Consider the following 27,221-nt stretch of genomic DNA (forward strand, 5'->3'; position numbering starts at 1 on the left):
GCACTGAGTCCGAAAACAAACACGGGGGAAAAGAGAGGCGGAGATCATAGGTTTTTGTTACGGCTTCAAAGGGTTCTTTTCCCAAGCAAGATCCGTCTGAGTGTCACCACAGCTTGCCATTCCACTCCAAGAAATCCTGACCTATTCCCTTTCCCCCCCTCTCTTTCTTCCATGACCATGTCCATTTTTTATCTGGTCATTTGATGGCTTCTCTTATATACTAATTTTCCTCTGCAGTTTCTTTTTTGTACAAAGCTAGAAAACCCTAATTGACAATGGTCACTGCCACTGATTCTTCCTCTAATCATCATTCGCCGATTAGTGCTGGGGATGCCAATAGCCCTAAGTTCCCGCGAAAAAGCCTGCCATCTCCATGGGTTCAAGTTGTACGAGGCGGTGAGTGCGAATCTCATCCATCGCCGCCTTCATCGTCTTCCTCTTCGTCATCCCTCACAACCTCTGTGCCCGACCAACCACCATTCTCTGATTTTCCTCCGAAGGAGGCGGCTGCATCGCAGTTGCCGGACAGCTCTAATGTTGTTGGCGCAGATAACCCTGACGCTCCTGACGCCAATGCGGGTCGTTCTAAGAGGCCCGCTTGGAGCAAGCCTTCTAACGGCGTTGTCGAGGCTGGTCCTGTAATGGGTGCTGTTTCTTGGCCAGCATTATCTAAATCCACGAAGGTTTCGACCAAAATATCAGCCGACTCCACTTCCAAGACTGCCTTTGATGGATCACTCTCCATTTCTCAGGTTTGGTTTCCATACTTGGCCTACTTTTATGTGCTCTGTCTTGTTGATTGGGAAGGATAGAAGGAAATGGTCGGATTGGAAGAATCCCCTTTTTCCGGCGAACAAAGTTATAAACTTAGTCATGTAAGATGTAACTATTCTATTGAAATCTATAGGTTCATCGCTCACTAAACCAGTCGCTTTAGTCGTAGGCTCCTTTTTCCTCCGTTTGTCCAGCATTCAGGCAGTATGTACGTTTGTTGGGAAATAATGACGAATCTATATATTCATGTTTGATGTTGCCATATTTTTGTAGGGGTCTGGCACTTTACACTCCCCTCAAAAACAACCAACTAATAATGCAAAGCCTAACGCTACAACAAACTATGCTGTGCCTCATAGACAAAGGTCAATGAAGCGTGGAGGTAGCAACAGCATTGGGGTTGGTCATGCTCAGAGCAGCTTTTCTAACCCTCCCCCACCCCCACCACCCCCGCCCTTTCCTGTATTTCGTATGCCAGCAAGTAGCTATAGTAACGTGGTGCCAGGGGTTCCAGACCATTCTCAAAGGGAAATCCCTTATAGGAACAGTAACTGGGATACCAGACTACCAGTTGGGGGTTTTGTGCCTGCTGTAAATGACCATTGGAATCCCCCCCGCAGGGGGAATTTTGGGCCCCCTCAGCGTGGGGATGGATCCTACCATAATAACCATGTGGGTAGGCGTGACCAGGATCGTGGAAATCATGCAAACACTAGAGACGCTCAGGTACACCAACAGAGGATGTCTCCTAGGGGATTAGTGAGGCACCCACCTCCTAATACTCCAGCATTTGTTGCCCCTCCACCCATGGGACCCTTTGCTAACTCCATCGGTTTTCCAGGTGAATTTCTTTCCCCTATTTAGAATTTTGTTTCCATAAAAGAAAGTAAGGCTTATTTACTTTCTCCTCTTTCCAGAATTTTATTATTTCCCAACTTTACCGCTAGAGCCATTCAGGGGTATGCCGTTTATTACTCATTCTCCTCCTCCTGCCATGTGTCTCCCTGTTGCGGAACTTCCTCTGACAAATATGCTGGTGAACCAAATTGATTACTACTTTAGGTAAAATAATTCTGCTTTCTGTTGTTTGTTTCTTTTCTGTAAACACTATGAAATTTGAATTTTCTATTTGTTTTTCACAGTGATGCTAATCTAGTGAAAGATGAGTTTTTAAGATCCAACATGGATGAACAGGGTTGGGTTCCAATTACTTTGATAGCAAGCTTCCGTCGGGTGAGTAAATTGTATTTAGTTAGGCAATACTTTCGTCATATCTATCTTAGATCTTTTGAATACATTTTATCCATATTTCTGTAATATATTACGAGGAAAGCATTATTCTAGAATTTATATATATTTATTGACCTTTGGTCTATCTTGCTTTTATGGCTAAATAATTCATAGGTTTGTACTAGTTGTCTCCATACAGAGTCTATTTTCTACGATTGTTACATTTGAGGATTTCTCCTTAACAAGCTGACACCATGATGCTTATTCCTTTGCAATTAGTAATAGTGGGTGAAATTGAAGGCAAACAGCATTACAGAACTGAAAAAAAATTAGAATGGATTATTTTCCTTGGTGCATATATTGAAATGTTCTTATGTTGAATTGCCTAATCTTAAAAGATTTCTCTTGAAATCCTTTGTGCTGTAATGAATTTAGCATAACCCTTCTTGATGGCTACTTGGCTGTTGTCTCGCAAATAAAAGGAGTAAGTGTATTTTTGTTTCACTTTTTGTTTATTTCTGTATGATGAATAATCTATCTTTAGTAATGATGTCTAGCGGAGATGTGCAAACCTGGTTTGGATGCTTGAAGTGCTATGCAACCAATTCTTGTATCTCCCGTTCATAAAGCTTGTATCTCTAGTTTTTAATTGCATGTCATGTATCTTTTCATCTGTTAATTGGGCAATATTTTTAAAGCGTAGAGAATAAGTTAATATAAAAGGGCAGATACATTAGTGTATTAGGACTGCAATTCGCACACATTTTTTAGCTATAATTTATATATTTTTATTATGTATTGAACAAGGTAATATTTTCATTGCCCTGTTCCTTGAAAAATTTATATTGAATGTATACAATTCATTTAATTTTAAATGATGGAAGGAGCTGATGGAGAATAGCCATGTGCCTTAGCACACTTGATATCGTGTTCACCCTTGCATCCTAGGAAGATTTCTTAAAGCTGAAAGATTTTCCATGCCATTCAACTTTTTTTTTTTTTAATGCCATGTATATTGAAACCTGAATAAGATGCTTTTGCAAAATGAGAAAAGAGCAATTCAATGGGGGAAAAAACTGGCTCTTAGACACATAGATGATGGTATTTGGTCTGTTGGTATTTTAATTTCACAAGTACTTGGATGTGGGAGCTTAGTTGAGATTTGTGGGTGTAAAGTCAGTGGAAAATTAATGGTTCTAGCAATTGGTGTGCTGTACTTACAGTTGCCTTGGGGACATGGTTCCTTCATATGCTCAAACTCTCAAAGGAGGATGAACTACTCATGTTCCTCTAAGCAAATGTATTTTTGTGTGTGTGTGTTGTTTTTATGAAAAAATATATCTTCAAGTTTTGTGTGAATGAAATGGTGTGCCACCAATGTTGGGCGGTACAGATGAAACTCGGATGTTTCTGAAATCACCAGTCTTCTATTATGTTAATCTTCCAATCATGTGATTATCAATTTCTATTGATAAAAATGCTTGAATTATTGACATATGTTCTATAATGAACTTCAATGATTATTACGTGTACTTGTATGCATGCACACATGCAAGTGGATCTTTGTGGAGCAGGAATAACAGGAAAAGATATACGGTGTGATTATAGAGGGATGAAAATTCTCTGGCAGCTCTGTTCATTTAGATGTCAACTCTGGCTAAAAGCATTACAAATAAGGGCAGACATTTGTGGTTTGACTGCATTGTCTATGTTTAGAGATGGAAAGGTGTTCCGTCTTCTACTATGAATGTTACCAATAGTTCCTTGTTTTAGGAAGCAGCTGATTGCTTAAATATCTTGATATTGCCCCTTATGTTTTTGAAAATCACTACCGGAAGAAATCACATCCTATCAAGTTACTTTATTATGTTATCAACACAGTATAATCTTTCAGGAGTCTCTCTGGTTTGAGGTCACTGTTTGTTCCTTTTTGCACAGTTAGTTTTGTTTTCACTCGGATATCTTTTGCAGGTTAAAAGTTTGACAAACAACGTTCAGGTGATACTGGATTCAATGAGAAATTCTAATGTTGTGGAAGTACAGGTAATTGATATGTCCGAGTTTAAAGTGTTTCCTGTGTGATTAATTTTCTTTTTCAATGCACAATCAGCACGCTCTTTACATGTAATATCTATTGCTTCCATGGGTGGTGAGTGGTTGGGCAATGGTAATGGGGACACTGTATATTTTGAATGTTGAAATGATGATTATGCTTTTAATTTAACAAAAGAAGCTACTTATTCTCAGGGTGACAAGTTGCGGAGGCGTAATGAATGGATGAAGTGGCTGCCTTCATCTCAGATTCGAACTGATTCTGGTTCATTATCTCCTGTCGGATCAAGTTGCAATAACGTAGCAGCTGATTTTCAAAAGATTGCTCTGGGCAAAGCTTCTACAGATAAAGGTAATTCAGACCCTGCATCAGGGGCCCTAGAAGGAAGATCTCCAACAGATTCTTCCAGTCAACCTCAACTTCCAAACGGTGATACCACGGGGAACACCAATTAAGACTGTGCCTAAATAATATATTTGAGCCTAAAATTATTCAAGTTGATTATCCAGTATCCATACTGGGTGGTACCGTTGATTTTTTTTTTTTTTTGGCCTAATCTCATTACATTTTATTCTTATCTTGTGGGGATGGGAAGAGAGGCTGTTTTGGAAGGTGATTTTCTCTACAGTCGCTGAGCTCGATTTTGGCAGTAATTGAGTCATGTAGGAGGTGAAATAAGGATTTACTCATTATTATTACATCTTAAGGTAAGGAAGGTTAACGAGACATAAAACAAATTCAGAATTTTGATGAGGCGGATTTAATGAAGTTACAGATTTGTATAGTTTATTTTCTGCTTCGGAAGATTTTCTCGTCTTGCGGTTCATGGTTAGCCTTTGTTGGGGGATAGACTCGTTGTATCAGAGAGAAATGAGGTGAGCGAAGCTGTATTAAGGGATTTCGGCTCTCCGATGGGATAATTTGAGCCCTGCTGAACTGCCGAGTTTCATGTACCCGCCTGAGGGTGACAGATCCGATTTGATAGATTTTCCCGTTAGTAACGATCTCAAGGTCTAATTATATTATTTTTTTAGATGATTTCCTCATTCGTTATTTTTCCTGCATTTCAATGTAGATATTTTATTGTGAGTGTATTTGATAGATTTTCCATCCCTCACCCCCAGTCAGTGTATTTTACATTTTTGTCCGACCTTATCATTTGGCGGTGGTGTTAATTATTATATTCTTCCATTATGATAAATGATAATCAGGAGAGGTTTCAGCTTTCAATACTCATTGTCATGCTGGTGAATAATTTGTTACAAGTCCCTTCAAACTATGAAAGAATATAATCAAAGGAGACAGAATCACAAGCATGAGATGATTGTTGAAGGTTTAGAGCTTGCTCAATATTAACCATTTATAGATTAAAAAAAATTGAGTGGGGTTTTGAGAATTTATACCTCCATGTTTAAAGAATGTTTATTATAAAAGTATGTGTAGTTTGTTGACAAGGTTATTATATCTGTAGTGGGATTTGATCTCACTCCTTGATTATTGGATAAATTTTTCAGGTTGACTAACCTCGTTTAAATTTTAATTCTTGTTTTGTAAGCTCTACCCATGTTTGTCACGTCAATGTATTGTTTCGCTGGCTGGAAAACGAAGTGAGAAGAGGGGGGGGGGGGGAGTTTCCTACGGTGGCCTGGTAGACGGTAGGGTGTTTTTTTTTATTATTATTATTATTTTTAAGGGTGTAAGCTTGAGCCGAGCCTCTAGCTGGGAATTTGTCCCGTGCAGTAACCAATTGTGATAGATTTAATGTTAGCTGGGTATTTGTCCCGTGCAGTAACCAATTGTGATAGATTTAATGTGTTTGGTTTTTAGTATGTAAAAATTTATTTGTTAAAAGTTTATTTGATAAAAATCAATTTAAAAAAAGTTAGTAATTATAATAAAATTTATGTTTGAATATATTTTTTAGAAAGTCAGTTTAATAAATTAAAAGTTGTTTGAATTATAATGATAAAATGTACTTTTCAATATACAATTACTGAAAAAAATTAATTTGTAATGTTTTGTAATTTTTATTATACAAATATAATATATTTAAAATATTTAAAAAATATGATAAAAAATTTAAATGCCATAAAATGTAATATGTTGAATAATAAAATTAAAAAAATAGAAAGTTTGATATATTAAAAAAATTATATAATAAATAGTTCAGTATATATTAATATTAACAATTAACATCATTGATATATTAATTAATAACAGTATAAAATATAAAATTTGATATAAATGATTGAATATACATCAATGAAAAAATTAACAAGATTAATTATTCAATTTATAATATTAAAAAATTGATCTCTAATAATAATAATAATTATATTTTTAATAAATGAACAATATATTTTAAATAAAAAAATAATATATTAAAGGGGTAGTATGGTCAAATAATATTTTACTTTTTAAATTCACTTTTCAAATTCTATCTCAAATTATTTTTATAAATTCACATCCAAATTATTTTAAAAAGTATTTTTTAAAAGTATATTTTTTCAATTATTTGATATCCAAACAATTTTTTACATTTAAAATATTAGAAAGTCCTTCCCCAAATGTGTGAAATGTGGTTTACCAAACAAACCCTTGATGTGAGAATGCCTCCCACACCAAACGAGGTTGAACGAGAGAGGCATGGAGAAGAGGTGTGGAGCCGAGCTTTCTGCGATCAATCCTCTCATGACCTGTTCCCTCATCCCACCCTCTCCTCTCGTTCTCACTCCTCCTTTCTTCCTTCCATCCCTCCTGCATACCCCCACGATTTCCACGCCTCCGCTGATCATCAAGAACGGAGACTCTGCCGCTCGCTCCAGAGCCCGAAAACAGGAATCCTCTCCCCCCAACCCCCGGCCCAAAAAAAAAAAAAAATCTTAATTCTTCATGCCCATCATACCCTTCATCTTGTTCTCTTTTAAATTTTCTCGTTTCGTAACACCCAGACGTGAATTTCTCCAGGCTTGGACAAACGATCTGGAATGTGAACTTGCTAGTCTACGAGAGGAGAATGCAAGACTTAGTAGACAGCAAGAGAAGGTCAGCTCTTCCTGTTTCCTTTACTTCTTTTTTGCTTGGGTCTTCATTTCAATCTCCATTATCTTATCCATGACGTTCCATCGGTTGCAGCTCTGCTGGAGGTCCCCAGATGGGCTTGTCGAGTAAGAAAGCAGCAATTTACACCAGCCTCGCTTCTTTTCTTGTCGCTACCTACTCCGGCTTGCTAATACTAATTACTATCAATTACTTTTTTTAAAAGAGGAGCGTGAGCAACGAAATGGTGTTAGTACTGGGTTTGCTGCATCTCCATCCTTCTTCAAGGTCTGCAAAAACAGATGAGGTCAATGCTGATACTGGCGGGAGTTCTATAGTCGTTCTTGCCTGTTTCGGATGGAGCTGGAGGTGGATGCTTTCTCCTAATTGAAACTCGGCATTTTAAAGTGTTTTGGGCTGGGCCTTTTATTCTCCGACTTTATTTGGACTCAAAGGTCCAATTTGCCTCTTGTCAGCGTCTAATGGGATTGACGAACAAGCCACAAGGCTTCACTTTGCGCCATGTTTTTATGAAGTAGAGGGCAAAGCCCAATTACCCAAAAAACACAACCCTAAAAATCAGGTGATTGTAATCCCAAGCAATCATTGTGCACTGGGGTGCGTATGTTATCAGGGACCATATCACAACAAGCAGAAGAAAGGATCCCCATCTTGGCAAGACCATTATCGACCAGATTTGTCTCTCTAGGAGCATATTGGAATTTTACTGTCCAGCCACGTTTCAGCATCTGCACAATTTCCATCATCACTGGAGAACCAGGTTTAATAGTGGCTCGACTTTGGCTGCTTTGAATATGGTGTAGGAGTTGTTTGCAGCCTGTCTCAACAATAAACTCTTTAAACCCAAAATCCCAAGCCAACATCAATCCCTTCCAACCTCACCATTCCTCCGCTTCATAAACATCACAAATTCCCAGGTTGTGAGAAAATCCCACCGCCCACTTCCCAAAGGAGTCTCTAATAATTCCTACACATCCTGCCTTTTTATCAATACCAGTAGATGCACCATCAGCATTGAGTTCAGCTCAAGTCACGAGTTGTTCCTACTGAAATACGTGCTCTCAAACAATATAAGGCTTTTAAAACAAACAAGGCAATTAGATCAGCACGAGTAGACAATTTTCTAATTGCGCGGTTCATAATGATATGAGAAGCCCCAAACATCAAATTACTTTCACGTCACATTCACTGCTTCCTGTCTCCTCCGCAACCACCATGTTCATAGATGTCAAACGACATTTTAAATTTATTAATTTAATTAAATGAAGGAAGCCATTGCATTCATTTTGACAGCTGAAATGCATCTGCTACGAATATGATATCTGATTAGCGTGCTGCCTGCATCTGCAAATTATTGTATCCAATTCTTAAATTTACTCACTTTTTGCTATTGTTCACACTTTTTTTACTATCCCTCGCGTTTTTTTTTTAACTTCTTTTTTTATACAGATTAAGAATTCATTAATATATAAAATATTATCCTACATAAAAATGAAATGCTCTTATTTACCCTCATAGTTTAAAAAGAGAAATTATATTAAAAAATATCAATCGCCATTTTGTGTTAGTTGATAAACTTTTCCTTTTATACTCGCGTTTGATAAATCCTTGAAATAACAGTTTTTACCGTCAAATTACTTAAATTGCTTGTGTTTAAATGTCCTGGCGCAAAACCTCCACCGTTTTTTTTTTTTTTTTTTACCATCCATTTCTTCAAGGAAACCTGACAATAGATGACAAAAATGCATCTTCCCCCTCTATATCAGACCAGAAGGTAGAAGCGAAACTGATTTGTTTCCTGCTTTGTCAACAAGAATAGGGAGACGAAAGGGCTACGGGGGCAAGAGTTTTTGTGGGTATGTATGTTTTTTTCCCCTTTGCGTGTCTGCTATGCATATTGTGTTTGTGTGTATTATACATAAGTTTTTCTGCTTCCGACGCCACATGCGATTTTCTTTTTTCTGTCTTGCCATTAAAACCTATTGCTTATATAAATGAGTTTGTACGTGTGTTTCGTATACATACAATTATCTGTGTGTGTGTGTGTGTAGTTCAGTGAAGTATATATATTCAAGTGTTCAAAGTATTATTTTTGCCATTGTCTTGGTTTGACTAGATGGATAAAAATTTCATTTTGAAAAGGAGAATAAGCTGCTGGAGCATTCATTAAGACTGGGCAGTCAATTGAAGTGTTAACTACAAGTCAGCTTAATTTTAGATTTGATTATGTGTTGAATCTTTCATCTCCGCTGTTTTTGTTTACAAATCAGTTTCGCGTCCTTTCTGGTCTGATATAATTGGGAGAAGAAGCATTTTTTGCCATCTACGGTCAGATTTTCTTAGACTAGACATATTGATCAGATAGAAAACAATAAACGGGGAAGATTTTGCGCCGGGACAAAAATCCAGATTTACCCCTCAAAATTCAAGATACGTCCCATCTCTTTTCGTTTTAATTTCTTCATGGACGACTTAGTTTGGAGAGATCCGTTCAATGGCAGCAAAAAGGAACTTGATTAAATAGGAATAACACTTATTATGGCAAGAAGCAAAAAGGAAAACAAAGTAAGGAAAGTAAAGCCGCAAGTGGAAGAAGGATAGAAATAAAAGTAAAAAGGAGGGGCGGAGTCAGAAGAACTTGTTGACATAACTTTGAAGGAGAGGACTGATGAGCTTCCTGTAGGCAGCTTCACTGGGATGATAACTGTCCCAAAACACATAATTGGAAGCGTCGCCACAAGTAGCATCCAATGGATTGCACAGCACCGCCACTTCTATTTCTCCTGTGCCGCAGCATCCCCTGTCCACCACTTGGAACCCTGCCTCCAGTTCAGTTTGTGTCAATTAATTCATGTTGGTGACTGAAGTGAGAATCAATATTGTATTTATATGTTACCGTATCTTTTGTAGTTTTGGATGATATCGCGTAAAGGGCCGTAAACATCAATATACACAATCCTGCTGTTTGGTGAATCCCTGTTGAGGGAATCCAGCTTCTTTGACAGCTTCGAGTTAAATAACCTTGCGGCTTCGTTGTGCTTTTCTGCGCACTCTCTTACTTCCCCCCCTGCCAGAGTTCTCTGTGATGGCACGCACCCAATTGGCGGCGCACTGAACACTCCAATCCTCCGCAACCCTAGTTCATGTATCTCCTAATTTCCCAATTCATCAAACATCAATTCATACTACAGAGTGATTTAACTGTACGTAATGGTGGTTCGCTTCTTTTGTACCTTAATAAAATCAGAGGCTGAATTGGCCATGAGATCAGTGTAGGCGGGGACGTCGTATTGGAGTTGCCTAACGCGAGCGGTGAAGTATGTGTTGGCAATGTCGTCGCTGCCAGAAACCACGAGAGCGACGGCGTTGGCTAAGATGAAGTTTGTCCTTTCCTCCCCCACAATCCCTTTCAGCTTACCTATGTATTCTTTGAACATCTCTACTTGAGCCGACATCGGTATCACTGACTGATTTTTATTCGTTGTTCCATCTCAAGTCAGAAAACAAAACAAGCCAACGAGATTGGAGCCCTGGATATATATATATATATATATATATATATATATATATGCATACCACAATTTTGGGAGTCAAAGGATCATATCCTGAGGCGCCGGAAGCAAAGCAGACACCGGTAGGAAGATCATTAGGTTTCAGATTCGGATCCAAATAAGCAGGCAAGAACTCCTTAATACCCAACTCCTCAGCTGACATACAGTTCAGTTTATCCCAATTACTACGCAATTCATTAGAATTCAAAAATTTAGCGATGAAAAGCTCAATGCTTCGTCGCCCGGGCCCAGTTATTGATTTAATTATATCATGCGCCACAGACCGATCGAGTGCGTTCTTAAAATATATATACTTATATGCTGTGGTGCTGGCGAAATCACAAGCTAAACATGATCCTCAATACAAGTCTAGAATACACAGTGGATAGTGTGTGTATGATGATATACGTTTCATATAAAGCAACTCGCCTACTTTGAAATGGTTTTTTTTTTCCTCGCTATTAATTGGCCAAGCAACAGGTGGCTCATTCTGTCCGAAACGTTTACACGTTTATTCGTGGGTTATAAGGACGGCAACGTCACGTGGCATGAAAACATTAAATATTGCTAGCTAGTTGCCTAGTTCCTAATTTAGATTGGCATTACATTCCACTGATAAAATATTATGATCCCAGAACATTCAGCGGGGTTGGTAGTTACAGACACAAAACTTAAAAGGAAGGAGGTGAAGAGAAAGCAGTACCTATGATGTCTGAAGGAACCTTTCCATTGCAAAACCGGCCAGTTGGTTTGCCTCCCTCGAAATTTTGACCATAAGGAGGGAAGTTGCACTTGACTACTGTTTTGAGGTTGTTGTTGTTGCCGGTGTCCATGATTGAATCTCCAAATGCAAAGATTGCTGGAACTGAAATATTAAGTGGCAGCTTCACCACGCATTTGGCTTTGCGAGAAACCACTAATAACAGCATCAAATGGAGCAATGGTCTCCAAGCGAAACAAAAAGAGCAACCCAACTTCATCAACACTGCCATTGTGCCTGCAGGCTGTGAGAAGACCATGCAAGCAGCTGCTGCTTCCCTTCGAACTTGTTTCTCATGTACGCTCTATTTATACCACCCACCTCACCTCTGTCCTTTTCGTTCTTTTCTAGCTACCGCACGCAAGCAGGAATTGCTCTCACCGTTGATTTCTGTACTGTTTTCAGAGATGTACCCAGATAAATTAATTCAAGTTAATGATACGACGGGTAGCAAAATTTCACGGATTAACGAGACAGCCGGGGCATCAGCGCTCGGCTTATAATAATTGTGAATAAGATTGCGCGTTTCATCCTCTGCGCGCGCGCGCAAGCAATAATTATGTTTGAAAATAAAAAAACTGAATAAGCAACATTAGTTGTTTTTTATTAATATAAATTATGAGGGTAATGTAAGAAATCTATCATGAATATTTATTGAGATATGTGATTTTATTTATTAAGAAAAACAAATCAAGAGTGACAAGTTTCTTTAACAAATAATAATGGAAGGAGCATGTATCCACAGGATAATTAAAAAAAAAAATCTCAATATATGAGGTTGCGCTAGCCCTACGTATACACTCCCATCGGTCATTCAATCATTTTTGTAGGAAATTCAATAAACCAGATATTAATTTTTATATCACTGTTACTATACATTGCTACAGCATTAAGGGGCAATAAGTGTTGACTTCCGCATTTGTAGTTTTTCCTTTGAACAATTAGAATCAACAAGGGGCTCCAAATTAAATGGACAGCAATTTGGTAGCCCAATTTATAGTTCGATCGGCACTTCGATATTTCTGCAATTCTACCTACGTACTTACAACGTAAATTATTTGTGTGGGTGAAACGGATAAGTCACTATGGACCTTTTCTTTTTATTGGCGCTTAATATACTATTCTCTTCAATTAAGCTCGCCTTTCCCCGTCGCGAATTATATCAAACTTCTATCGTAATTTCGTAACGAGGAGGTTTATTTATTACACACACACAGTTGACACATACAAGGTAAGGGTAATTTAATAGTCAGTTTGGCTGAAAAATATGGAGCAAATGCACTGATGAAGGATTATTGTAGCACTTTTATGGACACACTAGTAGTGGTTCTTCATCTCCTTCTTCTATTGACAGCATGAACTAGTCTTGTATGTGTGCCTGCCCGTGTTGCCCTAACTAGAATCAGGAATAAAGACCGGACCTAAAGGCCCTCTTTAAATAAAGATTTAAATTTTAAAAATTAATTTTTTTAAAGTAATCGGGTTTGAAAGCTTAGCTCTGATAAGCCTTATTAAAAAAAAAAAAAAGGCTTGGGCTCGGGCTCGAGCTCGGGCAGCCCTTTAGGCCTTTTTATATTATTATTGATTTTTTTCTTTAGTAGAATACGGTTTTGAAGCCAAGACCTGAAGCCCTGATCCTACACACATTATATTATTAATTTTAATTTATTTTAAAATTAAATTAATATAATTTAATAAATATTAGTATACAATATAAAATTTTTAAAATTTTTTATTTTTTTATAATTATTATGTTTGTGTATTTATAAAAATTAAATTATTTTTTTAACCAAGATTTAAATTTTCTTATTAGACTTTTAAATGTGTATTGTTTAATTTTTAAAAGATTATGAAGATTTTTATTTTTTTTAATTTTAGAATAATTTAATTAATTCATAGTACTTAATTTTTTTAAAACAAAACTTATAGGCCTGATTCTAAACCCTTCAAATAAAGCTCAAGCCTCAAAAAATAAATAAAAAATGAGAAATTAAATTTAAAGATCGAGCCCACTCATTTTTTTAACTTTAGTCTCAATGCCTTTAATTTTTTTTTTTTGTTGGTTGGCAGATGGTAGTTAAAGTTGTACTACTACCAATTACACTGCTTGCCCCTTACTCAACAACTACTTACATATATGAGTTTGGTTTTGATGCTCATCATAAAAAAAAATTTGGGCCATCTAGATTTTATCTGGATGATCTATATTTTTTTAATTTTATAAAAATAAAATTCATAATTTTTTGATAAATATATTTATTATCAATTTGGATAGTATTAATTCAATTTGAGACTCTAAGTGGTTTAATTTAATATTATAATTTTCATAAACTGACTTTCTAGATGTACTCTGAATAAGACAGATTCAATATTAAATTTTTTAATAAGTTTTTATTTTAATAAATATAAAATAAAAATAAAAACTTTAAATTTAGGCCTTGTAGATAAAAATTTAATATTGAATCTCGATTATTCAGAGTACATTTAAATAATTAATTTATAAAAATTATAATATTAAATTAAACCATCTAAATTTAATCAGTATTGTCCAAATTGATGATGAATATATCCAGATTAATGATAAATATATTTACAAAAAAATTTATAAATTTTATTTTTATAAAATTAAAATTAATATTAATATTAAAAAAATTTAAACCATCCATATTAAAATCAAAATGGCCCAAATCTTTTTTTATGGTAAGCTTGGCGGTGCTCAGCAGTTGCATATATAGCGCTGTGCGTGCATGTTTCGCGCCCGGCTAACTTGTATATATAGTATACTACTTGTTAAGGCCAAACGCGAAAATAATAATCATTTATGTATGCTTGTTGGCCGAATTTTTTATACTTAGACATGTCTAATTAATGATCGTTCCATATATGCCAAGGGATTAATATACAATACACCATCGACAAATAAACTATGAGAAAAACCAAATTAAAAAATGACGTTTATATATACAAAAAGAAAATTGAAGAAGTGCGCCTACTATAATGGCCTTCAGTCAAAAGACGTGATGATCTTAAAAAAATGAAAAAAACTGAGTATTTTACACTCGGGGTTTATTGATGCGTAATTTAAGGCCTCCACTGCTCAAACTCTGCGGCACAAGCTCAGATGGAAGTGTTGTGCCTATTGAAGTTTCGTTTTCTTATCTTATGTTCGCTTTATCTTTTTTTGGGCTGATTTAGAAATTTTATTTTCGTTGATACGCGTCCACTGCCTCCATTGTCGCAACTAACAGTTTGCGTGTATATATATTTATTTAGCTTGGTCTCATCATCAGACAGCAACGCAGCATCTACGGACCCTATTAATCATTAATTAGAATAACTGGACACGTAAATGGAAAGATCGGGCATAAAATATACGCACCCAAGTTTCGGCCCATTTTTGGTTGCAGTATGCTAAACACAAAAATAACTCCATAATTCCTTTGCGTGACGCATAGATTATTAGTTTAATTTCACAATAAGATCGCAATACTTCCAGTGTCTCGCTCAAGACTGCTTTTTTTTTTTTTTATGCTAGTCCCTTGAAAAGGAAATATGAAATGAAGGATTGGCTCTATTAATAGTTTACTTGTTTCTGGATGGGTTGTCCGTAAAACTTTCTGATCTCGTCTCACTGATACAAGTTTAATCACTGCAGCGAGCAAAGTATTAGTGGTCATTAATTTAGATGTAGATTAGGGGAGGCCATTGCTTCCATAATTCACGGAATGCATCTAAATCTGTTATTTAAAGTATAGTTACTTGCTACTGTTAAGATTTGGATTCAGTGTCGACATTAAGTGCCTATATTATTTAAGTCATTAAAATTTAAATTAATAATTTAAATAAATTTATTTATTTATTAATTTTAAATAAAATATAAATTTATAATTATTGACTTAAATTTTAACAATTCAAACAAAATACAATCGTTGAATCTAAATTCTTACTTCTACTGCTAGTTTTGCTGAATATGTGGGAAAACTCGCCATAAAATCTCATGGTCACATACGAGCGTCGAATCCCGAAAGCGACGTCACAACTACCAGCCCAAAGGTGGATGCTTTTCGGCCAGACACTGTCCTCCAAAAGGTTGCATTAATTTTGTTTCGATAACAACAACATTAATAAATAATGCATATCCTCAACTACTAAGGGTTTTAATAAATTAAGTTAGCGAAGATTGCTTTGGTCACATGCATTCAATTGGATTGTACCCAGTTACTGTTTCACTGCGGGCCAGCTGGCTTCATTTGGTGGCCATCGCAAGTTATTTTATCAAGTCTCCTAAATCTGATAATTATTAGGCCGCCGTTTTTCAATTTCTGTCGACTGTCGAGCATATATGTTCATAAAAATCAAAAGATATCACTTTCACTTTATTTTTGAAAAGATAAAAAAATGTCAAAACAAAACATAAAATTTGATCCTAAATTATAACCATACGCGTTTGATATTTCTTATAGTTTCTGCGATATTTAACATAGGATCTCCTATTCAAAATTAATAAAAAATACTTCATAAAAATATCACACCTTTCAATAAAGTAGTTACCTACTTTTCAACTAACCCTATCTTTTTATATTTATCGTTATTAAATATTTTACAATAAATATAAAGTCATTATTAATAGGGATATTTTTGAAAAAAAAACAATAATTACACCTCAAAAGATTAAAAATGTCTTACATTTTTTAACATCCAATTTTTAAAAAATATTTTATATTTTTGAATAGAGGGAGTACAATTTATTAATTTTTATATTTTATATAATCACCGCGCTCATACATGGCATGGCTATGATCAATGTATTGTACAATAATCTTTTCTTGGGTTGTGGATTTTTGCAGAAGTGCTTGCATGGTCTGAAACCATGCCGGACTCTTATAGGCTTCGAGAAGGTGTAAGTTTATTTTGATTGTGAAGAAGCAATCAACGTTGTCACTAGTTTTCCAAGATATCATTGAAAATCATAAATAGGGGCTAGTTTTATTTTGTTAACTTTGTAGAGATCGATGTAATTAGTTGTTCTAAGTCCTTATCCAGGAAAATCTTTGAACTTGAGAGGAATTATTGTATATTTAATCTGTATATTTAATCACTCCACGCATTGTTTCTCAAGAGGATCGGAGGTGAATGATGAGTGCTAGCTGTTCAAATTTTTCGAATGCATTTGAATGCTTCTTCAAAACAAGAATCTCTTCTGCCGAACATTGTGTTACCTCACGTGGTTTTAAGGTGAAGCCTTGAGCAGAAATTCATGGTTAAAGTCCATCTACTATAATTTAAAAAACATATCTCGTTCAATTTCAAAATAACTGTTATTTAGTGCTTATATAATGATCTAAAAAAATATTAAATAGTGCAGACTAAAAAATATTTTAATTATACTCCATTCATTTATTTTTTCACTAATGAGTCGAGGACCCGGCATGTCATATTGGACACCACCCAGGATCACATATTCCTTTTTTAATCATAAAATATCTTTCACTTTAATTACAGCTTTGAGTTTTGACTTTGTTTTTAAAATAAATTTCAATCAAACTCTAATAAAACATTAATTATTTTTACACTTTTTTTCCTTCATTGATAAAAATAATAACACCACCAACAGGCATTTGCCGCTAGTAGATAAAGTTAAAATATACATGTTATGTTAAATAAATATGTTAAAGAGAATTTATAATAGATATAACATTTCCATGCGTCAGGGTTTAGATTAATCTAAGCGAGAGGTGAAAATATTATCAAGTTTCTTAAGATATCGGGTGATGAGATAACAAATAATGAGACTTGGAGCTAATATTGGCATGAAAAACGAAACAATAAATAATGGTATTTTAGAAAATATGATTAAATTTGACCAAAAGCCATATAGCATATTTTTTGTTCTATGTGAAATTGTGGATAATATTAAATGACAAATAGGGGAATATGGCACCAAAGTTCGTGGAAACGGCAGGCCACGGCATATATATTTTACATATATTTTTCTAATTCTATTTATAAAATACTTTTAATATGTTTTATTAAAATTAAAAAAAATTTTAAAACTTACTAACCTTGTCTAAAATTTAATAATTTCTCTACTTTGCCCCTATTATATTTATATATTTTAACATATTTTCTCTCTCTAACACTTAATGGAGATCAAATGAAAAAATGTGATATAAAAATTTAATGAAACAGTTTATAAATAAGACAAAAAAAAAAAGTTCTCTTTCTGCCTTATAAATAAGATTGAAGAAAGTATCTTTTTATTAAAAACAATCATGTTCAAAGCACCAGTAGACACTAAATGTAAACACATTTCCTAGTAAAGATTATAACTTTAATTTGTCATGTTATGAGGGATTAATTTCTTTCACTAAACTTAACCTACATTGTGGGCCTATTATATTTTGTGATGTGGACTAACTTCTCAACTTTACCCCTATTGTATTTATATACTTTAACAACATATTTTTTCTCTCTAACATTTAATGAAAATCTAATAAGAAAATTTGATATGAAAATTTAATGAAGTGACTTATAAATAAGATAAAAAATGTTCTCTTTCTACCTTATAAATAAAGTCAGAGGGAGAATTTTTTTTACCGAAGACAATCATGTTCGAAGCACTGGTAGACACTAAATGTAAACACCTTTTCTAGTGAAGATTATAACCTTAATTTGTCATATTGTGAGAGACTACTTTCTTCCACAAAACTTAAACCACATTGTGGGCCTATCTTGTGATGTGGGCCTCGGAGACGAACCTTGGAGACGGCAGACAGCGGCTGCCTATTATTCGTTCATGCAATTACTACACTGACGGTCTGCATTGGAAACGTTTTTATTTCGTCTTTTTTGTTTTTCCCGTCTTGTTCTGTTTCTGTGTTAGGCCCAATCTGTTTTGGATTGGGTCTATGTTTGCAATGGACTAATATTTTTTATTAGAATAAATTTATTTTTTAAAAAAATAGAAAAAAACTTATATATTCAACCTTATATACTTAAGTGTATAAAATTAAGTAATAAGTACCCACATCTTGCTAAATTTAAAAGGGAAGGAGTATTATATCAATAACCAATGTTCTTGCATGATTTATTAACAAAAGTCAAATCTAGAATTACAGAATAAAAACAAGGTTTGAAAACCAACGCAGAATAAAAACAAAGCTTATATACGTTAAAGAGATTAGATTATCACGGAATAAAAGTTATATAATCTTTTCAAAATATAATTTGAATAATTATAATTTAATGGGAGACATCATTAGTCAGATTACGTGTGCAACTAGCCAAAGGCAGCGATAAATTACGTAAGAACGTGAGGAGGATAGCTGGGGCCTAATACAGAAGCATCAGAACCCACCAAAATAGAAATCACTCATCATAAGCATTCAAAATAAACCATTCGCCGTACACTTAACAAAAAAACAAAAAAGAAAATCACAAAAAATTGAAAAGATATTCAATGATAGGTCTCATATCTAGTATAAACAAGATAAGAGACATCAAGTTGTATTTCAAGATAAATTCTCATGCTGATCGAAGATATTTTATCAACTGAAGGTGGGTGGATCCAATAATTGGGACGATCAAGACTGTGATGAACTACACTTGGGGACAAAGCATGTGAGACGTCAATTTAAATTGTTAGAGTATCAATTTAGCTGCTTGGCAGCGGTGCAACTTCACCATCGAAGTAAATTAAATGAAATTAGCTGTTAAATTAATTTCTTAAGGCCTCGTTTGGTATGATGGAAGAGTTTTTAATGAAATTGAAATCAAAATTGAAATTGAAATTGAAATCGGAATCAAAATAGAATTGAGTTTTTAAAATATGTTTGGTATGAAGATAGAATTCTAATATAATATTAATTTATATATATACTTAAAATAAAAAAAGACTAAATTGCCCTTTTTTAAAAAATTAAAAAGACCTATCTTGTTATAAATGAACAAAAAAGATGAAGATAGTGGAGTTCACAAATTAAATTTAAGAAAATTGAAGCATTTCCATAATCAATATGATGAAATTAAATTCTAACATTTTTGACGAAATTAAAATTTTTAAAAATTACAACTCTTGTGTATCAATCATACTTAAATTAAGATTCCATCTTTGATTCCATTTTCACCTTACCAATCAATGCTACCAAACATAGCCTAATTTGGACGCACTGTCATTTCCAACCCCACCCTGTTAAAAAATGAAAATGGAGGGAAGGGAAAGCAAGAAAATCCCTTCTTTATCCATTTTCCCTTCAATCAATTAATGCACTGAAGAAGGAGACTCATGAATACGAGGTTATGTGAAGATTGAAAGACGTGTGGACAAGCCAAAAAGGAAATATATAAGGCGATATACATTCTACAAGATCATAAAGATTGTGTATGCGTATACAACAGGAGACGGTGTCATAATTAATGAATAATAAAAGTTTCGTATAATTTTATGAGGAAAAGTCAACATTAACATTGAAATCCATTTGCAGTTCGGTCCCTGTTATTTAAAAATTTTAGTTCACTTCCTAATTTTTACATTCGCTAATGACTCAGCCCTCATACAATGAAGGCACTAATTCCACCCCTTGGATGAAGCTCTTTGAAACAAAATATCCGCCCCTTGGACTATCCAGATTGCAGACTACCGTTTATTTATTTATTTATTTGCCTATTTTTAAAGGGGGAACCTCCCAAGTCTTAAGAACATGTTTTTCGGTTGAAAAGTTTGTTGGGCTAAAGAGTTACAGGGCACAAAGAAATGCCAGTCGGGTTGCTAGAAGGGGAGCAAGAGTCTCAGACCAACACGAGAAGTGGGGCGTAGACTTGAAAATGCCAGTGGCCTCTGACAAAAATTCATAAAACTACACAATGCAATGGATTTGGTAGAAATACACGTGCATGCATAGCGTCTATCTAATATTTTATACGAAAGGGCAACCGAATGAAATATGTTTCTTCTTTCATACCCAAAGGGGGAAAAAAAAAAAAAGCAACGGACATCTTTTAGACATTCACACACCAAGGATCAAAACAAAAATTGACGACCAACAGAATTCATGACAATCACTGCAGCACTAGGAAAATAATACACGAGGTAATACAAAGTCCAAACAATCATATTCTTGATCTGAAAGAGATTGATCCATAAAAGTAAATTGAATTTTAAACTGACACGTATAGATACGGTCAGTATAACTCAGCAAGCACTCACGAGAAAGGGGCGCTGGCAAACCCCACACTCGATTGTCTCAGAGCCAGTGTTAGGGACCAGAACCTACAGTTATCCAACATGACATGGGCCAGAATGAAGATGACAATGATGTGTATGTTTGCATGAGAAAGAAACATAATGAGATTGGCAAGTAAATTCCAACCTGTAGATGGACCGTGCACGTAGGACATTCAGCTTCTTTCATCCGCCTTCCAGATCCGTCAGTCTTCGACCCTGTAAATTAATTTCAACATATCAATTCAAAATTCCCCCGTTTCAACTGAAAACCCCAAGCTACAAATTCATTAAAGCATGGTTACTCAGACTTACACGTAATCAGCCACAATTCTTTAACAATTTAATGACTTACAGACCAGGCTGACAAAACTTGAATTACCTGATGTCTTCCGATTCCTCTCCAGCTCCTCCTATCAAAAGCAATCTTTTTTTTTTTTTTTTTGGGGGGGGGGGGCGGTGGGGTTTGGAATCAGAACCAGTTAAAAGCATATAATACGCATGAGAAGTGAAAAACCACAGATGCTTATGGTATTAGGCATGCTCAATAATACCTGCAGTTTCCTGGCAAGATCTTCATGACTCGGCAACACGGATCTACTTGCTACCTCTTTCGTGTAACTAAGCCTGCGTGTCACTTCTGCCTATACAACAAATCGATATAAGATGTCCGCTTTTCCAATGCATATAAACCACAGCTTGAAAATATAATGCGCCACAAATGCAGAGAAAGAAACTGGCAGGGCACAGAGAAACATGAGAGGGCACAGAAAGTGGGGAAAATACAGGACAGATCAGCGAGAGGGTGGTTAATGAGAAAACTGCCCGTGAAACCCCATGATAATTGATAACACCACCAGCGACAATATGCTTACCACTATAAGTCAGTTACCAGGTTTATGCGCAGTTATTGTGTTCGTACTGCATTCATATTCAGCTAGTGTTAGTGCTTCAGCGACCGTGTTCCTCTTAGCACAAATAGTAGAACTAGGGCTGGTTAGGAGATAGCATCCACGATCTGTTTGTTGTCTTCCGGAGATTCTCCTAGCTTTCTGAGAACTATGAGTTAAAGATTCTTGTTCATTCTTTTATAGATTTTACCTTCCCTTAATTCCCCTGTTCTTATCAGAAACCCAAGAGAAGGAAAACAAGGCGTGATAAACATTAAACCGCTCCTCCAAAAAAATTGAAAATACCCACACAGAAAGACCCAATAACCTCATAACAATTGAGAAAGCAAATTCATAACATCACTTTCGTTTTATTATGAGAAAGCAAATTCATAACATCACTTTCGTTTTATTACCAGGGAGGGAAAAATCAACAAATATGGAACATACCATACATCGATCGCACACATGTACTGGCAGAGCATTCTCATCTGCAGTTAGAGCAATTCTACCTTGTGTACATTTGTCACAAAAAATATCCCCACAGTTCCTACAGTGGTTCTGTTAGAAGCATAGATGATTGAAAATTAGCAATCAAGCGCATTTGAAACAGTATCAATCAAGCATGGAAAACACTAAAAGCTTAGAAACAGACAAGAAAGATATGGATCAACCTTACGAACAAAAGCATTAAAATCAGCTCCACATGCTGTACATTTCGACACTGCTTCATCAGGGACCTGGATAGAGTCATTGAACTTCACAAGGAGCAAGACAAACGAACAACCATATCCTACATTGATCTAAAGTCACCACGATTGAACAATTCATTTTCTTCGAGACCATGTGGCATTTTGGGGTTTTCAACTTTCTAAGAGCTAGAAGTGAGAAGAATATACTACTACGGTTATATGGAATTTATTGAAAAAATTGCAAGCACACACTTCTCCTAACCATCATAGTCAACCAATAGCAAATTAGCACAAGCATCCTAGAAATAGTATTGGTTCTGAGGTAGAACTTTCAGCTACAACCATAGGAGCATCGCTTAGGAGAAGAGGAGGGGTGGTTAGGAATAGAGAAGAAGAAAAAGAAATTGAATTTGTATCTGACATTACCCAATAATCCTTCTCTTCATTGGGAGGTTTGACCAAATTCATCCAATCAACGAAACCTTTCTTCTTTTCTGCAGGCTGTTCATTTGTTTTCAACGCTTCAGCAGGCCTGCTGCTTCCACCCATTTCCTTGAACTGCAATAACAAACAGATGGCGGATAAAGATTTTTCATCTTCTCTACATTAATTCTTGCAGGCAATTCCGAGATACCAGTATTAATGCACAGTGGTGACTGGTGATGCTGTTTCAACAGCAACATCTGGACTGTCTAGATTCAATTTTTATGGTTCAAATTTTATATTCTTTCCCTAATGTTTAATGACTAATTATCACCTTTTTTAAAGAAGGTCACAGATAGAAGACTAAATTTATTATGCATAATATTTCTTTTAAAATAAGAAAAACTAAACTTCTCAAATATATGCATACACACACATAATCTGGACAGCACCTTTGCGCTGCTTTAGCAGGTTGTGATGTCATTGAGGGGAGGACGAAGTTGAGACAGATAAATGCCCACAAATATAGTTTATGACATGATATCTCAGAAACTACAGAACAGGATGCTTCATGGGCAAAAGAATTGACACACAAGCATCATCTACAATATTTCACCCCGAACAGGGCATAGATTAATTCTTCTATCTTAGTGCCATTTTTAGTTGCCACATCTTGTGTAGAAGTAGCCTTGGGTTTCTTGTTTAAAATGTCATGTGCTTAGCAGTTGACCTTTGTGATCAGCTTGGATGACCACGATTTTATCAAACTTACCTTTTAAAGGCTCACAGCTAGTATCATTTGCCATGATATACATACAGCTCAAAATAAGCCAAGTATAATTTTGAAGCCAACTGGCTTTAGAAGAAAAATCCTGGGAAAAGGGGTTCTTGAGCTATTTTTATCAGCCTTCATGATTTTGAAGAAAGTAAATAGCTGTTTGAGTTCTCTAGTTTTACATGACATAGAACCAAAAATCTCTACACTAAGCTAATTTCTACTGTAAACCCTGGTTTACTCTCCTGAAGCATCAAAGATGATGCAGAAACAGGAAGTTAATTATGAGTTGCCACTCAACATTGTAGCTCATAGAGTGCCTGCAAATATGACAAGATCCTGTGAAATGCTCTGAAGCCCCACCTGTATGGTTGCAGCAGTCACGGTATCCAAAAGTCTGTTGGTAGTGTAACTATTGGATTGCAGTCTAATTCGTTTTGGCTCTACGTCCACCGAGCTCTTGGACCAAAATGCTAAGGTAGACGAATCAAATCTCTGTATTATTAAATGAAAAAAATATTATCTAAACCAATATTTTTTTAAAAATTAATTTCATACTGATTTCAAATTTTCATAGAGCAAATATAAACTCACCTCGCATCTTGTAATGTTTTCAAGAGGATATGTTCTCAAGATTCGGCTGGTGCTTGGATCAAGCATTCTAATTCCATCCAAACCAATCTGGAAAAACATATATATATATATATATATACAAGTTGGAAAAAAATCACCAATTCCCATCATCAGCCTAGGCTGGGATGAACGAGAAACAGGTAAAAATAATGCAAGAAAGACATGCTGAATTCCATTAAGCAAGGGGTTCTAGAGTGTAAATAATTATATATATATATATATATATGTCTATATATTTAGTCAAATAAGATTTGCAGAAGAGGGATAAATAAACGAAGGCACAACTAAGAGCTTTTGTCATTCACCATAATCACGGCCACACTCCCAAACATATAGATGTCAAATCCCAATGAAAAGGAAGACATGAAGAGAAATCAAAACTTAAGAATCCTATCGGATTGGTCAATGGTCAAATCCAAAGGGAAGAGAGGAATGTTATAAAAAGTCACGTGTCCCAAGGAAGATGGTGGTCATGAATAGCTAACATCCATAAATCATAGAAATGGAAGAAAATGATCAACTCATGATGGGGAACAAAGATGCAATTTTAGACAGAGAGCAGGCCAACAGAACCATCAGTCAAAGCGCGCACCAGAAACATTTAGAATATAATGCGAAGGAATAAGATGCAGCGCTATCCACCTCCCGTACAACAGACACTAAAATAACATGGCATCGAAACACAACCCCGGGCTACGCTATTTATTTAGTAAGTAGCATTATATATGCTGACCTCTCACTATTGAATATTAAATCTTATATTTGATTGATTTTACGACATTATTATATAACAAATTAGATATCACTTCCGTAATATTTCCAAAAGTATATTTAGAATTCAGGGGGGAAATGTTGACGATATCTTGGATCCAAAAAATAAAAAATAAAAATAGATTATATACTATTAGTGATTTAGCATGAGAATTTTTCAATAAGAACATTATACAACAGTCGAAGAAAAGTTACATGTATTCATATTATCGCTTATCACAGTGATTAATAAATTGTATTAGTTCTCTTCAAATAAGAAATATTTAGCTGCTACTACATTCATACCTGCAATAGAACATCCATAGTGTTTTGACCACTACTTTCTGCCAACAGCTTTACCCGAAATTTTTGCACTCCGCTTTTTACATCTTCTTGGGCATCAGCCTTCGGCACTGCTTTGGCAATCTTGTTTGACACGCGGGATTCTTTCGGAGAGGGAAAACTGATAGGCCTCCCAAAATCATCAAAGCCGGACCAAGTAGATTTAGGAGCCGTGCCGCGAGCTATATAGCGTTCTACTTTGCCCCCTTCATAAGCACAGACACCTTCTCCGTAAACTTCATCGAGACCATGATCATACCTGGAAATCCCGCTATCCTGTCGATTCCCGTAAAAATCTGATCCCAAACCAGAACGGCTCTGATTGAAACTTCCATATCTATCATCCAAGTAAGCACCACCATGATCAAGTTTTGTGGGATACTCATAAGGAATTTCGTACGTGAAAGGTGTGGAACATCCTGGTTGACTGTAGGGAGACGCGTGCGAGGACGAGAACGAAGAATTCGGACTCAGGTTTTGAGGAGCAGGGGAGGCGTAACCATAATCTGGAACCATTTGATGTCGATCATAGGGCGGATGATAGGATTGCTGGGCGGACGAAAGATGAGATTCAAACGGAGGGTAAGAGGAGTGCTGCGGAGAAGAACTGACGGGCTGCGAACGGAAGGTGGAAATTGGAGAGTATGACGGAGCAGTGGGAGTGGCCGGTGCCAGGGCAGAGATGAGTTCGGAATCCTGAGGGTTTAGCGGGTAAGAGGAGGAGTATGTTGTAAATCAGGAGCATAACTGGAAGTGAACGGAGGAGCGGAAGCGCACGCGTTCTGGATTGGATCGGCAGTATAAGGATTGGGGTTCTGAACGTGGGGGAATTGATAATAGGGAGAGGAGCTGTAATCTCCTTGCTGCATCGCTGATTTCAGCAGATTCGAAATACGGATAGAAATTGACTCTTGCCGATCCTGGCTTTGGAGGCGAGCGGATGAGGAGGAGGGTAACCATTGTTGGCGGAAGGGAATCTCGGGAAGTGTCCCGTTTATGGTTGCCGCGTCCCGAACTTTCGTGCTTCTTCCACGTGGCAAAAGTTAGGCTGCTTTGGTTGATTATAATTGATTAATATAATTAATTTTAATTATGTTTTAATATATTCTCCCCATCTATATATATATAAAAAATCTTTTAACTTTTTCTTACTAAATAAAAAGAGTTAACATATTTTTTAACAAATAAATTATTATATTCTTAGTAAATTAAAAAAAGATAAGTACTCATTAATTTACTTTTAAAAAAATTCACTTTTTATTCATAATAATTAAGAGTAAAATTAAAATATTATTATATTTTTAATTAGATAATTAATTTTTATTAATCTGTATACATTTTATATGTAAGGAAAGAAGGAGTAATTTATTTAGATACTGTTTTTTTGAAACTAATTTTTAAAAATTAAAAATATTTGAATAATTTAATCAAAATTAATTTTGCTTATACAAATTATTATAAAGAATATTATTTTTTTAAAATTAAATTATTGATAAATTTGTATATGATATTATTAAATTTTTTAAATTTTATTTAAAAAGTAAAATATAATATTTAAATTATATATCTGATTAATTATAAAAATTTAAATTATATTAATATTAACAATTTAATTGAAATAAACAAATAACTCAATCTATCATAGTTCAAATAATTTAATAAAAGAGAAAAATTTAATTCTTAAATATCAAATATTAATTTTATAATAATTAATGAAGATGATAATATATAAGTTAATTTCTAACGATATCATGAATATGAGTGATATTTAATAAAGATGTTAAGTATTGTCTTAAAATTTTGACAATATAAAAAATATAATAATATAACCAATGACACAATCTCTCTCTCTCTCTCTGAACCTTGTTAGCAATTTTTGTAAGGATTTTAAATTTTAAATTAAATAAAACTTAATTTTTTTATCAATTAATATTTTATTTAAATTAGTTTTATAACAAGTGTTAGGTAAAAGGTGATAGTTGATAAAAACTTATACTAATAACTTTTTTAAAAATTTAAAATTTAAATTTTACTAAAAAAAAGAGAAGAGAAAAGATTTTAATTTATT

General features: G+C 35.0%; 3 protein-coding genes across 4 annotated transcripts; 1 reads left to right on the forward strand and 2 right to left on the reverse strand.

Moving 5' to 3' along the window:
• LOC129302992 (la-related protein 1C-like) lies at positions 1-5,287 on the forward strand. Its single transcript, XM_054941961.1, has 6 exons — positions 1-752; positions 1,048-1,615; positions 1,692-1,836; positions 1,917-2,007; positions 3,976-4,047; positions 4,252-5,287. Exons 1-6 carry the CDS (start codon positions 276-278, stop codon positions 4,510-4,512), a joined length of 1,614 nt encoding a protein of 537 aa, XP_054797936.1. The 5' UTR covers positions 1-275; the 3' UTR covers positions 4,513-5,287.
• A 4,325-nt stretch (positions 5,288-9,612) lies between these two features.
• LOC129302132 (GDSL esterase/lipase EXL3-like) lies at positions 9,613-11,727 on the reverse strand. Its single transcript, XM_054940808.1, has 5 exons — positions 11,372-11,727; positions 10,694-10,824; positions 10,351-10,584; positions 10,014-10,269; positions 9,613-9,936 (listed from the first exon to the last, which is right to left on the reverse strand). The coding sequence occupies exons 1-5, from the start codon at positions 11,685-11,687 to the stop codon at positions 9,746-9,748; spliced, it is 1,128 nt and encodes a 375-aa protein (XP_054796783.1). The 5' UTR covers positions 11,688-11,727; the 3' UTR covers positions 9,613-9,745.
• Positions 11,728-20,364: 8,637 nt separating this feature from the next.
• Positions 20,365-26,124, reverse strand: LOC129303051 (protein FREE1-like). Of its 2 annotated transcripts, none has more exons than XM_054942054.1 (10): positions 25,118-26,124; positions 24,023-24,109; positions 23,792-23,923; positions 22,657-22,788; positions 22,213-22,278; positions 21,989-22,099; positions 21,203-21,292; positions 21,031-21,061; positions 20,797-20,867; positions 20,365-20,696 (listed from the first exon to the last, which is right to left on the reverse strand). In XM_054942054.1, exons 1-10 carry the CDS (start codon positions 25,667-25,669, stop codon positions 20,619-20,621), a joined length of 1,350 nt encoding a protein of 449 aa, XP_054798029.1. In that variant the 5' UTR covers positions 25,670-26,124; the 3' UTR covers positions 20,365-20,618. The 2 variants fall into 2 exon arrangements, with proteins under 2 accessions (XP_054798029.1, XP_054798028.1); XM_054942053.1 differs by having other exon boundaries at positions 20,407-20,696; positions 21,031-21,075; positions 25,118-26,123.
• Between the last annotated feature and the right edge of the window lie 1,097 nt (positions 26,125-27,221).

The sequence above is a fragment of the Prosopis cineraria genome, unplaced genomic scaffold, assembly GCF_029017545.1.
Source record: "Prosopis cineraria cultivar Desert tree isolate PC_DT_omini unplaced genomic scaffold, ASM2901754v1 PC2, whole genome shotgun sequence".
NCBI classification, from domain to species: Eukaryota; Viridiplantae; Streptophyta; class Magnoliopsida; order Fabales; family Fabaceae; genus Prosopis; species Prosopis cineraria.